The sequence below is a fragment of the Eretmochelys imbricata genome, chromosome 14, assembly GCF_965152235.1.
Source record: "Eretmochelys imbricata isolate rEreImb1 chromosome 14, rEreImb1.hap1, whole genome shotgun sequence".
Lineage (NCBI taxonomy): Eukaryota > Metazoa > Chordata > Testudines > Cheloniidae > Eretmochelys > Eretmochelys imbricata.
The window spans coordinates 16644515-16659212 of NC_135585.1; the positions used below are offsets into that span (position 1 = coordinate 16644515).

The following is a 14698-nucleotide window of genomic DNA, read 5'->3' on the forward strand; positions in this document are numbered from 1 at the left end:
TAATTCCAAACAGGATCTGGCCCATAAGTTGTTGCTGATCTCCTTGCTGGTACCTTCCTTTATACTACCTTGTGTCTGGAATATTTTCTATATCTTGTATTGCTTCTAGGAGGGCAAAATCCTGATGGCTTTACCCATGCAATAAATCTCACTGCAGCCTTGCTCCTTAAATTGTAATCTCCTTAGGGCAGAAACCTTAAGTCTGATTCCACAAATTTTACATCATTGTAACTCTATTGACATCATTCGAGTTACTCCAGGTTGACACCAGTGTTGAGAGCCACATCTGGCTGTTTGTCTCTGTGTTTTGTAAAGCATCTTGCAGACTAATAAGTAGTTTTAGTCTGAAAACAACCCTCCTGCCCCTAAGTGCTAGTAAATTCCTGATGCTTCTCTTTTCACAATCCAAGCCTGATAACATGTTCACGGTTCTACTTTCCTGAACTCTCTCATGCTGGTTTTATGCCAGCACGACTGCCATGGCTTCAATAGTGTTATCTTTTCACGTAAGTGAGTAAACTCTGACTCCCTGTATTTCATTTTGTAAGTCACACTAGTCTATTTCTTGCTTTGCTGGGGATTGATAAGCTTTTCCACTTCTATTTGCCTATAGCCAAAACACAGTGATGGACTAATGGCTAAAAGCTCTGCAGAGAACACTACTTTTCTTAAACACACTAGGTTAAATGCAGCCCCAGTTGGTGATGCAAGTGGGTGCAGCTGCACAAAAAGAAATAAAGTTACATCCGCTTTCACCATGGCTGAATTGAGCTCACTTAAGGGTGCAAAGCCTGTTTAAATAATTGTAAAGTGACTTCAAATGAATCTAGATCAGACCCTAATTGTATTACATATTGATGTATTATTTAATATTTTCTAGCTATGGATCTAGTCATTGGCTCTATCTACCTGGATACCTGAGACATGCAAGCAGCACTGAGTATCTAGCAATCAGCTAAAATGCTTTATCCCCCTGCAGACAATCACACCAGGAAAGAAAAGCCTCAGAGGATGCTTTTGCTGGCATGTCACCTTAAAGCCTCTCACCTTTCTCTGTGACTCATCAGGGTTAATAAACTACTTACAATTTCATCACGTGTTCTATAAATAACAAATATATAAGCAAAAGCTTCGTAAGTCACAGCAGAATAAAAGCAGTAGGCAAGTCAAAATTCACTGCTGTCTGTTTCCTCCTCTGGCAGGAAGACTGCAAGACCAGACCACGCCATCCAGAGGAACAACTTTTGGAGTGCTTACAAGAAATCTTATTCCACACACGCATACAGGTAATTGTCTGCATTTCTACTGTAATATGTGTGGTACTGATTTTCTAGAGTGGAAAGCAGCCTTTAAAGAGGCCATTCTACTCTCCATATAATTGCACTTGGTGCATTGCCTTCTAGAGCATGGAGCTTTGCTAAATTAAAATTTGCTTGCATAGGCATTGATTAGAATGTGGATCCCATCATATTCCTCCTCCCCCCTCCTTCTCCCCCCCCCCACATTCTTTTAAAATCGGAGAGTGATGAGTCTCTGCAGTGAAAACCCCACATTTTAGATCTGGGAATAGACAGGGCTTTACTGCAGGAAGAATTTTCAGACCTAAAATTGTGGTTTGTGATGCAAACAAACCCTCAAGGTTTCTAAAAGGTCTGAGCATTCAAATCCCAATCCAAATAGATGTACACAATAAAGTAAACCTTGGTTTGAGTTGCCTGTCAATGTGTATTATGAGCATACTGGTCTGTTTACACATGAGCACATGCATCTCCATGAACTATATGAACATTTAAATTCCTTCAGCACATGATTGTAAGGGAGAGATATAACATTTACATGTTCGTTCTTGGGCAAGTCACTTCACTGCTGTGTGCCTCAGTTTCCCCAAGGTTGAAATGGGATAATGATAGAACTGGGTGGAAAATGGTGTCCCCATCCCTTGAAAATTTGAGATGGACAAATTTTCCCAGCCTGAATTTTAAGAAATCAAACTCGTGAAAATGTTAGCAAACTGGAAGTCCTTAAAAAAAATGGAAATGTTCACTTTTAAAATTAAAAATGGTCAAAACATTTTGAAATTATCAAAAGCCATTTACACTAATTAACTTACATTTCAAAACAAAAAAATGTTATTTCAAACCAGAGAATGAAAGGGAAAACAAAAAAAGGGCAGCCTTTCCTCAGTATCACTGACTTTTGCCCTAAATGGTCCCCGGTAGTGATCTTGGGTGGGCTTTCCAAAGCTGCCTGGCAGATTTAGATGCCGAATTCCCATTAATTTCTATTGAAAATTGAGTGTCCAAATCCCTTAGGTGATTTTGAAAAATCCTACCCCTTGTGTATAAAGGTCTCCAGCTCAGACATCCTAACATTAGTGATACTGTCTTGATACTGATATGGTACAGTAGAACCTCAGAGTTATGTACACCAGAGTTATCAACTGACTGGTCAGCCACACACCTTGTTTGGAACCGGAAGTACACAATCAGGCAGCCACAGAGACCAAAATAACCCCCTAAAAACCACAAACACAGTACTGTGTTAAACAAACTACTAAAAAATAAAGGGAAAGTTAAAAAAAGATTTGACAAAGTAAGAAAACTGCTTCTGTTCTTGTTTCATTTAAATTAAGATGATGGTTAAAAATCAACATTTTTCTCCTGCATAGTAAAGTTTTAAAGCTGTATTAAGTCAATGTTCAGTTGTAAACTTTTGAAAGAACAACCTGAACTTTTTTTCGGCATTACGAACATTTCAGAGTGACGAACAACATTCATTCCTTAAGGGTTTGTAACTCTGAGGTTCTACTGTATTGGGCAAAGAACAGCTGGAAAGATTTCTGATGGAGTGGTTCCTTGCATGAGCAAACCAATAATTGACAAATTAATTTAGCATGACACAGATATTGAGAGAGATTAACAGGGAGTAAATTCCCACATCCATAGTCCCTATGACTGCTGCAAAATTGGCCCAATACAATATTAATGATTTGTTGGGCCATATTTTGAAACCCTTAATCACGTTAAATAGTTCCCTGTTCTTCAAAAAATCCCATTGATGTCAACGGGACAGCTCACGGAATAAGGTGTTACTCACTGTGAGTAAGGGGATGAGAATCTAGCCTTATATATTTACTTAAATATTTTTCTAAGGCTTGATCTGGGGTTGCGCTGAGAACCTGCTACAGGAGCTCAGCACTTCACAGGATGAAGCCATTGGTGTGCATATTTCAGTCTAAAGGAACTCTTATTGCATCCTCCGGGGTATATCTGAGTGGACCATTAATCACCATAAATGGTTAATCCAATCAGCAGTACGATTGACTCCATAAGATTCCATAATAAATCTTACAACTACTATTAAAACCATAGACATTACTACTCTCCTAGTAGCTTGGCCATTGCTATATTTCACCCTTAGTCTATGATCCATTCATCAAAGGAACATGAAATATCCATTTGTAAAATTATCTTTGGAGTGAATTAAATTAGCGCAAAGAGGCTCACAGTCCTTATTACACTCAGATCTTAATGAATAGAAATAACTCCTAAAGACATGCACAATAGAGGCATTAAATAACTAGCTGCAGTTATTCACAGAAAATAACTCTCACTGATATAGCTGATCAGGACAATAATAAATAAAATGCGAATCAGGTGAATATTGGAATAAAATGATTTTTTAAAGAATTTTTAAAATAAAACCTGATGGCACCTGGCTTAAACGAGCACAGTTAAAAGATCTGACGTGCTTGGAGAAGAGACATTGCCTGAGTCAAGGGTTAAATTGTTCTGACTATTAGAAAAAGGACAGTGGCACATGAATGAACATTTTTGCAGTTCTCTTACATTAAATTCAGAGGGTGGAATTCTGGCCCCATTGAAGTCAATGGAAGTTTTGCCATTGATTTCTGTAGAGCCTGGATTTCACCCTTTGTCCACAGCAGTCAGAGTGGTCGGGGTATCACTGTAGGCTTCCACCCAGCAGTCTCCTGTCAGGTCTAAAAAGACCTCCGGGATCTAAGAGTTAATGTCCTAATCTCTTTCCTCCAGTTCCCCTTTCGCTCTGCAAAGCACACTCGCTGCACACGCACGAATGTCACGTTGTCATAGTTTGCTTCCAGAGCTCAGATGCTGGCACATTTGTGGAGGGATTGCATAAAACCACCACAGACCCCTCAGGCCCCGCATAGCAAATATAGCAATTCACCATAACTAGAGAAAATAGCAGCGCTGGGCTAATAATACCATGCAGTCCTAGTTCTGATGCACTGTGGCTGCTGGCAGCGCTTTTGTTTGTTTTGTTATTTCTGCAAATCCTATTAGCTTGTTGCCAGCTTATAACTGAAAGGGGAGGCCAGCACCTGTTGAACAATAATAGTTCGTGTCCTGGTCTCATATTTATCACTGGGGTTGTAGCAATCCATTATAATATTCAGCTGGCAAATGATTCAGAATGCATAAAAGTGCATTACACAGGGTCAGCTCTTGGGAAATGTTACCTATGATCTCTGCCTGCGGGAGAAATGATTTATCAGATATTTGTGCAAACTTTCTGCACACTTGCGTCTAGTGTACCATCTGACAAATAAGTTTACTGATTTGGTTTGATCTCTCCCCCCCCCGCCCAAGTTTGGGGCTATTCCAAGCTAGGGATTTGGTTGGGACATATAGGGTAGACCTGCCTGATAAGTCAGGCAGAGCTGGCTGTGTTTAGTCACTTGGGAGTTAGAGATAATCACAAGGTCTGAGTTCAGCAGCCTCAACAAATAATTCCCTTTGTATCCACCACAGTCAAGCCTGTCTCCTCTAGGAGAGACATTACAAGCCCATAAAAAGGGTTGGGGGCCAGTGTCAAAGTTCAGATCTGTGTCTGCAGCCAGCTCCCAACTTCCTCAGAGTTTGGAGGGACTGAGTTTAGGGCCTTATCTCCTGAAGGAAACAAAAATAACTTAAACATATTTTCAAAATCTCCCCTCTCTGAGTGGAGCAGCACACTGCTGGCAGTTTCTGCCACACCATCACCTGGGGTGCTACGGCCAGGGGTGCTGTGCTTTTCTAATCTCCCACCAGCTGGGCACTCACTGCTCTGCTATTCCTTGCATAGCTCACTCACACACATAGCATTTGCTCTCACTGAAGCTGCCTTGTAAAGCCATCCTAGGAATTTACTAGTCCAGGCCCGATATCTAGGATATCTACATGGCCTCCCCTACCTCCATATATACCTTCCAGTGAGATGTATTTCCTGCTGCACTCCTCTCTTTCCACCCCTTGGCATCTAAATTAGACTCTCAGCCAGGGAAACAAAGATGAGGAGTAAAGATGTGTCTAAGGTTCACCTCAACCAGCTACCTCAAAATACTACAACTTGTCCTCCCTACATTAGGATGTTGCAACATCTTAGCTAGTGTGTGTTAGCTCTCTGGTTGTAAACCACTGTTTTTTCTGAGCATAGAGACAGCCAGAGAAAGCATAGCAGAGTCTACGATGGTGTAATTTATCTGCTGAAGGGGCTAGAAATAGATGTACATCACAACAGCTTAGGCTCATCCCTGAATTTGGCCCAGATTGTCTACTGTGTATACACCAGAGAACCTCAGTAATCTTTAGAGAAAGAAATCTGTGTAGATAGATAAACAGATCTGTAAAGCTGAGCAACCTCTGAGGAGCTTGGAGAGAGAGAGAGAGAGAGAGAGTCCAGGAAGCCACAGGAACCATTGGCTGGAGGTTTTTCTTTTGTTGCTAACCTGCAGTGCATCCCAGTGGCAGGCCCTGTAGCCACTGCTGCATCATTACAGCCAGTGCTAAACAGCATCTGCAGATAAATTCCAGCATTTCTCCCAGAGTCTGAGCAACAGCTGATGCTTCCTATCAGCCTTTTCTCTCTGGCAACTGAGAGCCGCAGACCTAATGCCAGCACCGTAACTGCCCTCACTAATGGAGTCACTTGTGGACTCCGCGTCCTCCTGACGAATCTACCCAGGGAGCCCGTGAACACAGACACTGGACAGGCCAGATGCTGGACACATTGCATAGTCACCTCTAGGCCGGGGGAATCAGAAGACAGCCTGTACCAGTGCATAATGTTCCCTTCCCAGTGTATTCTCGGCCCATGCCTTTATACTCACTCCATTTGCCGCTTATTTGTACCATAGGAAATGCATTTCCTCCACCTTAACTAACCCAGACTGGAGCACACAGGTGGCTGGGGGCAGTCTGGAAGCAGGTGGGCAAACCTGCCCCACAAAAGGGCACTCAGCAGTCCTGCCCAGGAGAGGGCAGAGATCAGAATGCGTGCGTCCGAGAGGAAAGAAGGCAATGCCAGCCCTACACTTCCAGAAGAGGCAGTTTCTTGGGGGTGGCTCTTCTCATCCAGGCATGGACACTCCAGCTAGGCAATTTTTCTGCCAGTAGCTGCTGAGGCTGAGAAAGCTGCTTGCAGGAGCTCTGTCCTGCTAAGGGGCTTTTCTGATGTGCTGAAGGAGGTTCCTTCTTTCAGCGACACCCTCTCCAAACCCTCAAGTTCTCTCCCAAAGTGCCTCCACAGTTCATTCACTCTGCAGGCCACTCCCCCGCACCTTGACCCCAACTTCCTCCTCTTCTCAAAAGGGGAAAAAGCAACTGGGCTCTGAGCCTCCCCCCCCGCCCAGCTCGTTAATTACACGATTACCATAAGAGCTTCCCAGAAAGCAGAAGATTGGCTTGACAGCATTAAGGGCCCGATCCTGCAAGCTGTTCAGGGTCTCCTGCGAGGTGTTGAACTCCAACGCAAACCAGAGTGAGTTGCGGGTGCTCAACACCCAGCAGGAGAGACTCAGCGCCAGACAGGATCAGGCCCTAAAAGCGCTTTGTTGAGTCACCAGATCCAGCTTTTTGGTGACCTTAGAGCCACTTTCCCTCCCCCCCCCCTCTCCCACTCATGTCAGCACATTAACCCCCCCGTCTCACCACTTAACCCTGCTGGCTGGGCCCCAGGCTCTAAAAGCCATTTCTCGTCCCTCCGCTCTGTCATTAGTGCTCAGAGCCTCAGCCGCCAGGTGGCTGGCTTTTGTTCCTCCGCTTCAGCCGCCTGGCAGGTGGGGTTGGTTTGTGTGACCTGTCCCATGCCAGAGCCCCGTTGCCCTGAGCGGAGGCCCCGCATTTGCATTGGGGCGGCGATTACCTCCGAGAACCTGAGCGCGTTTGCACTGAGAGGCTGGGTGGTTGTGCAGGCTCACGCAGGGCAGGGCATGCATATATAGCAAGGGGGAGAGGTTGCCTAATCCAGTACGTGCTTGGCAGGTATTTTTGGCCAGTTGGCTGATCCCGCTGGAGACGATTTACTGAAATAGCGACTCGCTGACGCCACCGGTGGCCAAACGGAGGAGAAGTTTACGGAGGACGCCGGCAATAAAGGAGGAGGATGTCCGTGATCAGCGCCTTGCCTTTCCTGAAGCCCATTCACCTGAGGCCTCCGCGGAGCTCGCCCGGACGCCAACGCCGCCACACGCTTCCCGCCAGCGAGTTCCGGTGCCTCACTCCCGAGGATGCAATCAGCGTGTTTGAGATTGAGAGAGAAGGTAAGAGCCCTCCTCCCCCGCTAGCCATCTGCCTCCGTCCTGCTGAAGCAAAGAAACCACAGTACTACCCCAGCCCTTAATTCAGAAATGCACCCGGCGCTGGCATGCAAGTGGAAATGTCCCTCTTTCTGCAGGGGACCAGGGCTGAGCACCCCAGGCAGGAACAGCTGAGAGTTGTTATGGCATCTGTCTTGGAAGCTGGAGCCCAAAGTGCTTTACAGAGCTAACCAAGTAGCAATGGAGAGACAAATGGAAAGAGAGAACGAGCGACCCATTTACCTCTCACCCAGCGTCTTCAGGGTCAGATCTGTTACAAGCCCCAGTCAATCTGTTTTGTGAGGGTATTTGAAAACTCACCTTCCCCCGATAAAGCCAGTCAGCACTCCCCACTCTTCCTACAAGGATAGGGAGAATCAGAGGTGGAGGCAGGTTTAAGTGTGCTGGAAGCCTGGTGTTATAGGGTGGAACCCATTTAAGGGCCTGTTCCTGGTCCCATTGGAGTCAATAGCAAAATGCCTAGACTCCACAGAGTCACGCTGAAGTCACATTTATTCACATGCCAGCACTTCTCTCCAGAGAGGCTCCCTGCAGCCAGGAATGCAGCCTACACCTTGGGGTACATTAGAAAGCACTTGGCCCTCTTATCCTGCCCTAGGAAGGGCTTTTCACCATAGCAGGGTCAGAAGGGCCAGATTCCACTGGGAACAAATAACCCTTTTCCTCCAGGTGGGGTGTTCCCTCCTTGCTGTGTGCTTCAGACACTGAACACTGAAGCCAGCTGGGATTCAAACAGATTAGTCAGAATCAATTTTTCAGTCTTCAAACCCGAGAGTTACAGATCAAGTGCTCATTGGAGCCAAGAGCATTTGTATCTAGCCTAGTTTTTCTCATGAGATTTCTCTGGGTCTGCAAGACCTGCAAACCATGAACCGCATCACCACTTGGGTCTGGGCTGAGTCTGGCCCTTTGTTCCCTCTTGTGATAAATTTTGAAGGAAATGCAAGCAAACCTGCTAGAGAAAGGGGAGTAATTTCCGTGCAACAGTCGCAATGGCCAATGGCAAGAGACATCCTAGCATAAGCCTGTATGAGAACCAATGAGAACTTGCCACCTGCTGTAAAAAAAGGGAGGGATTTCCACTAGTGACAACAAGATCAGATTTTCCATCATGTCATTTACACCTGCGCAAAGGGAGAGCAAAGTGGATGTAAATACTTCCATTCTGATCTCTTGTACACAGGTGTAAATGACTGCACAAGATACAGGGCAATGGAAAACCAGACTGGAAATGAAAGCTGGGAGGAGCCCAGAGCAGAGGGAGACAACTACCACAGTTCTTACCGGAAGGCAATATACACTTCCCATGTTCTCAAACCCTAAACACAAAGGCTCAGATCCAGATACTGAGGTGCCTAAACTTAAGACTTAGGCACCTAAATCCCAGTTTTGGCTCCACTGTGAGGCACAAAACTCCCTAAATTCACTCAGGGCCTATGTTTTCAGAGCAGAAGTTCCCTAGGCACCTGTGTCTCTGCCTCTAAGCATGTGCACTGCTGCCTTCCTCCAGGCATGTCCCACCTAAGCCCCAGAGCAATTCATGAACCAAAGGAAGACAGGCATTCGGCGCCCAATCCGGCAGGCATGCTCAGAGGTTGCCTCCCAGATCTGGTCCCATTCAAAATCCAGCTGGAGGAGATGGTGGTGCTGCCCACTGTATAACTGGACTGCAGAATCATTCTCTCAGTCTTGGGCCAGAGAGAGAGAATGATTCTGTAGCGCAGTGGTTAGAGCGCTCCGAGAGGTGGGAGACCTCCAGCTGTTTGGTATGGGGCAAGGCAGGTGCCCTGTTGCTGTTCAGGGATCGCCAGCAGAGATAGGCACCTACCTCGGGGTTGCAGAGCACCTGTGTCCTAGAGGAGAGGGGCTTAGCGCACACTCCTTTCATCAGAATCACCCGTTGACTACCTTAGGCAGCTCCGCTCGGAGCATGCTGGCTTTGTGGATCCCAGTCTAGGGAGCCTGTCTCTCCCTGTTCATTATCTCGGGAATCTCAGTGCCTAACTCGACTGTGTGGATTGCCGGGTGTGCCTGTGATTTTTCGAGGCGCCTAAAAGTTAGGTGCTGGGAGGTTCAGTGTTGCAACGTCTAAGTCCCTTTGTAGATTCCACCCAGACTACTTTTACTGCTAACCAGCTTTCCCTTTTATTGATCATTTCCCAAGCTGGAGAGAGAATCTTAAAATTTCAAGACCAGTGTTTTCCAAATCAGTTAGCAGGAACTTTGAAACTATATAAATATCTGTGACTGGTTTTAAATGGGGCGCTAAATGCTGTAAGAATGACCCAGAAAACCCACAGGGAGAGCACAGCGAACAAGTGAGCCTTAAAGCAGTGGCCAGGATCAGAGATGTCCTGATCAGAGAACAGAGCAGGCACAGGTTCCTAGAACAGATCTCCTGCTTGGGAGAGCCGAGGGCTTTGCTTCCTCATGTGTGAAGTGCCCAACTCCTAAAAGGCAGTAACTTACAGAACATGTATGGGTGAGAAGGGGAATCCCAGTCCTTTCTGGCTTCTCCTCCTGGAAGGAGAGATTGACTTGAGCCACAAAGTTCAGATCTGGATTCAAACTTCCCCAGAGTCTGCGAGTACCTGGTTCAAACCCCTCATGTTTGTTAAACTCCAATTCCCAGCCCATCATCAATTAACCTGAGGTTCTCCCAGCCTAGGGTGCAGTGTAGCTCCGAGAGGCTGTTCCCTCTTGACATTGCTTTGTTTTTATTCTTCTCTAGCATTTATTTCTGTTTCGGGCGACTGCCCCCTTCACCTGGATGAGATCCGCCACTTTCTGAACCTGTGTCCTGAGCTGTCACTTGGCTGGTTTGAAGAAGGCCGGCTGGTGGCTTTCATTATAGGGTCCCTTTGGGACCAGGAAAAACTCAGCCAGGTAAGAACCAGCTCCTGTTACTGCATCTTGTCTCCGTTTCCTTTCCATGCTCGGGATGGAGAGAACGATGACGGAGCTTTGAGACAAGAGGCTGGAGTCCAACGTGCATAGGCATCACTGTAGTTATTGGAGATTACTCCAAGGGAGCATGTGACCCGGGTGCTGAGCTGAGCCCCCAAGTGCAGGGAAGGAGAGCGGGGGCTGCTCAAGGCACCTAATTAGTTCAGTTTGTAAGACACCCATTTTATATGTATTTCAAAGGGGCAGGGGAGGCTCCATTCTTTAGTCCCCTCCAGCTTTGCAGCTACGGTTCAGCCCTATCTGCCAAAAGGGCTTTTCCATTTCAGAGACATCCACAACTCTTGGGGAACAGGGCTTTGGCTAAGTGCCACCTTACGGACTAGAAACGGAGAAGTAAAAAATTCCCCATCGGCACCTGTCATTCACATTCACAGTGTGGCTTCTCTTGAAAGCCCAAAACTCAACATATTGTTACTTCCATCAAATGATTAACTGCAATACAAACAGGGCTGTTCTCCTAGGGACAGATATACTTCCTGCTGATTCAGCCTCTCTCTTCTGCAAAGCACTTTACAAACTAATCCATTTCTACAAGCAACCTAGAGCGAGTTCACTCCTGGAGAGAGATCTCTTGGAGTATTAATTGCTACAGGATAAAAATAAGTAAAAACTGAGTTATTGCTTTGGTATTAACACGTGTTTAATATTAAAAAAACCCACTCTTCGCAATGATAAGTAATTAAAACTGAAAAGGGCCCTGTAAGCCTTTGCAGGGGAAGGAGCACCCTATAATCAGTTAGGGCAGGAAACTAGGAGGCTGGACTCTGGGGGTGTGTGCCTGGCTCTGTCACTGCCTCTCTGGCACCCTGGGCAAGTCAGGTAGGACCTGATTTTCAGGAAGGGCTCAGAAGCCACAGCTCCAATTATAGTCATTTGGAGATTGGGGAGGTGGGGACTAGGAGCTCAACACCTCTGAACAATCAGGTCCTAACTGTTCTGTGCCTCAGTTTCCCCCTCTGAAATGGGGATGACTTCACCTATTCAGGGTGCAGGGGTATCATGAGCCTTTGGGTACTGTCTGCAAAGCACTTTGTACTTGGACAACACCTCCAATAGATCAGGTGAGAGCCGCAGCTGGTGTGCATCTGCCTATTCCCATGGAAGCTGCTCATTCACACCAGCCGAGGATCTGGCCCATTGCATCGGCAGCCTAGTCAAACGAATGCTCTGGATACAGAATTAGAGGGCCCTGCGGCCGGGAGCGAACCGCCAGCTGACACGCTTTCCTGTCTCCCCTCCCCCGGCAGGACGCGCTGACCCTGCACAGGCCCGGTGGCACCACCGTGCACATCCACGCGCTGGCCGTGCACCGCACCTTCCGCCAGCAGGGCAAGGGCTCCATCCTGATGTGGCGCTACCTGCAATACCTCCGCTGCCTGCCCTACGTGCGGCGGGCCGTGCTCATGTGCGAGGACTTCCTCGTCCCCTTCTACCGGAAGTGCGGCTTCAAGGCGCAGGGCCCCTGCGAGGTCACCGTGGGCTCGCTGGCGTTCGTCGAGATGCAGTACCCCGTGTGCGGCCACGCCTTCATGCGCAGAAACAGCGGCTGCTGAGATGGTGCCTTCCCCCAGCCTCCACGCTTCTCAGGCACTGTTAGGGCGGGCCCCCGCGTACAGGGAGACGGCTTATGAACAGCAGCCACACTCACTGCAGACTTTTGTGCCTGCCTGGTGGTCCAGCTGGCTGCCTTTTAACTAGTAGCTCCAGGCACGGCCCACTTGCCTCTCAACTGGCCCTAGCGCTGACCCCGCCATCGAGCTTACAGACCCAGAGCGAAAGGCAGCAGAACCACAGTAAGCACCCCTGCCTCTTCTCCAGGCCAGGGCTCAACAGGCAGGCTCCGTAAGGCTACAGCAGTTGAGTTTGACCTCCCCAGGACAGGGGTACGTCAGTTCTGGCTAGCCCGAGGCCTCCCCTTTAGCTCCTGGCTTAAAAGCAGCAGTGGGGGTAATAAAGCTCTGAGAGCATGTTATGCAGTTAGAGAGGGGGGAAAAAAACATTGCTTGAGAAGCAGCACCGCATGGATCAGTTCATGGATTCCCTGTTTTTGTTTTTTGTCAAATGCTCCAAGGCCAATAACATGAGGCAGACACCTCTGGTGGTCTCTGGTGGGAAGAGCCATCTGTGCCTTCTCACGCTAGTTGTTCACTGCCATGTTCTGCTGTGATGCATTCAGTGGAATCCGTGCTTGCGTGTTCTGTACATATGTGAGAGACATTCAGCTACGCTAGGCTCCAGCAAGTCTCGCCCTTCCTCCCTCGCCCTCCTGCTGGTATAGGTTGACAACCAACGGAAGTGTGAGAAATCCCATAATAATGTAGGCTCAGTGATGGCTACCCCTGCTCCAACAGACTAGGGCACCAACTTCCAACCCAATATAGGAGATACTGTCCCCAAACCACAGCACGCTCAAGGCCTGAGGGAGAGCAAAATATAACATGGGACTGAATGCTCTCTAAGGGGCCCAGCAAGGAGGCTACACCACTGGATAGACTTTTCCATCCACTCCCAAATGGTCATTAAGGGGTAGCTTTTTCAACAGATCCTTTAAGATATTTGTGGTCCTCATCTAGTGAAATCCAAAGCACGACTATAATGGTTCCAGAGAATCACAGATTAAAAGTCATTCCTATCAGATTGATCTGATACTCACACAAAAAGTTTTCCAAAATCCAGAAAAGTGGCACCCCCATTTAGTTTATTCCTTAAGAACAAGAGGGTATATCAGCCCACTCTCCCTCACTCACCGCATGGACCAGTGAGTGCTGTGTACAGACCTGAGCTAGCTCATGCCATCCTAGTTCATTGGAAATCTGAAAGCCCCCAGGAAACCCTGTGCTGTTTGTCAGTTCTTTTGTTCATCAGCAAATAAAGGATTTATTTGTTGTGTTTTCTAATTGGGTTCTGATGGGCGTGTTTTTTCCTGGAACACAATTCAACAGCCTGTAACAGCGGTAAACAAAGGGAAGGGCGCAGAGTTTGGTTTGCACACTTGAGAAGTTACATCAAAAAGCCAGTGGGCCACAAAGCATCTTTCCCTGGCTGTTTTAGCTAAGTCTAAAAGCTACAGGAAGGTTGGAAGTATCCAGCCTGCTGCACAAAGGAACATTTGATGCAAAGATTGAGTGCGAAAGGGATGGAGGTAACCCCCACCCCCAATCTGAAAGATGATTGCTGCAGGGATACTGCAGAATGACAGTCCTTCACTCTCAAGTCTGCTGCCTTCCCTTCTGTCTGGGCCTCTGAAGCAGCCTGGGAGGTGGTCACTGACAAGAGAATTGTGCCGCCTTTCCTTTCCATTGATCTTCAGAAGCCCTATCTGCTTTCCAAAGATATCCAGCCTGTCTCACCTTCCTAGCCTCCCCTTGCAAGAAAATCAAGGTCAGTTTCGCCTGCCTGGAGTTTGATTTCATTCAGAACAAATTTTTAAATCAATCCTTTCCCAAAAAGCATCTTCGGAAGTTACAGCAGAAGGGAGGGGAGAGTGGTTTTGTGCAGGATGGAGGAAATGCAGTCCTACCTTTCGGGAACGTCTCTCGTAAGGAAGGACAGATCAGAGCGCTCTAATAGGACCTGGCTGCTATCAGCACACCACAAATACAGCAGGCTGTACATGGGACTCCCAGCATACCTGGCTCTCCCACACCAGGGCCAGGCCTGTCTGGTGTATTCTCACCATCGGGGCAGTTTGAGTTTAAAGCAGGAAGGACAGGATTTCCATCCACCCCACTCCTGCTCCACGGCTGCAGCCCCTCCCACTGGACTCTGCTCACTGTCTGGAGTTAACCCACCCTCTGTCTTTCGCAGGGGAACTGCGCCCAGGTCTATGCTAGAAAATGTCGCCATTATAGTAATGTCGGGTAGGGGTGTTGCTTTTGTGAACCTTCTAGACCAGCCAAAGCCCTAGCGTGGATGGAGGAGTCCTTTTGCCAGGATATGTTGTCTGGAGACCTGGTGTAAGCTATACTGGCAAAAGCATTTGTTGCCAGTATAAGCAGTGAGGACACTGGGAGAATTGGTTGGTATAGCTACATGGGCAAACCTTTCCTAGCGTCGACTAGGCCTGCGTAAAGGGGCAGCTCCGTTCCTGCTGCTCAGTCTGTTACCACATGC

At 47.5% G+C, this 14698-nt stretch overlaps 1 protein-coding gene across 1 annotated transcript; it reads left to right on the forward strand.

Moving 5' to 3' along the window:
* The first annotated feature begins 7404 nt into the window (after positions 1–7404).
* On the forward strand, positions 7405–12213 carry AANAT (aralkylamine N-acetyltransferase). Its single transcript, XM_077834113.1, has 3 exons — positions 7405–7561; positions 10350–10504; positions 11833–12213. The coding sequence occupies exons 1-3, from the start codon at positions 7405–7407 to the stop codon at positions 12136–12138; spliced, it is 618 nt and encodes a 205-aa protein (XP_077690239.1). The 3' UTR covers positions 12139–12213.
* The last annotated feature ends 2485 nt before the right edge of the window (positions 12214–14698 follow it).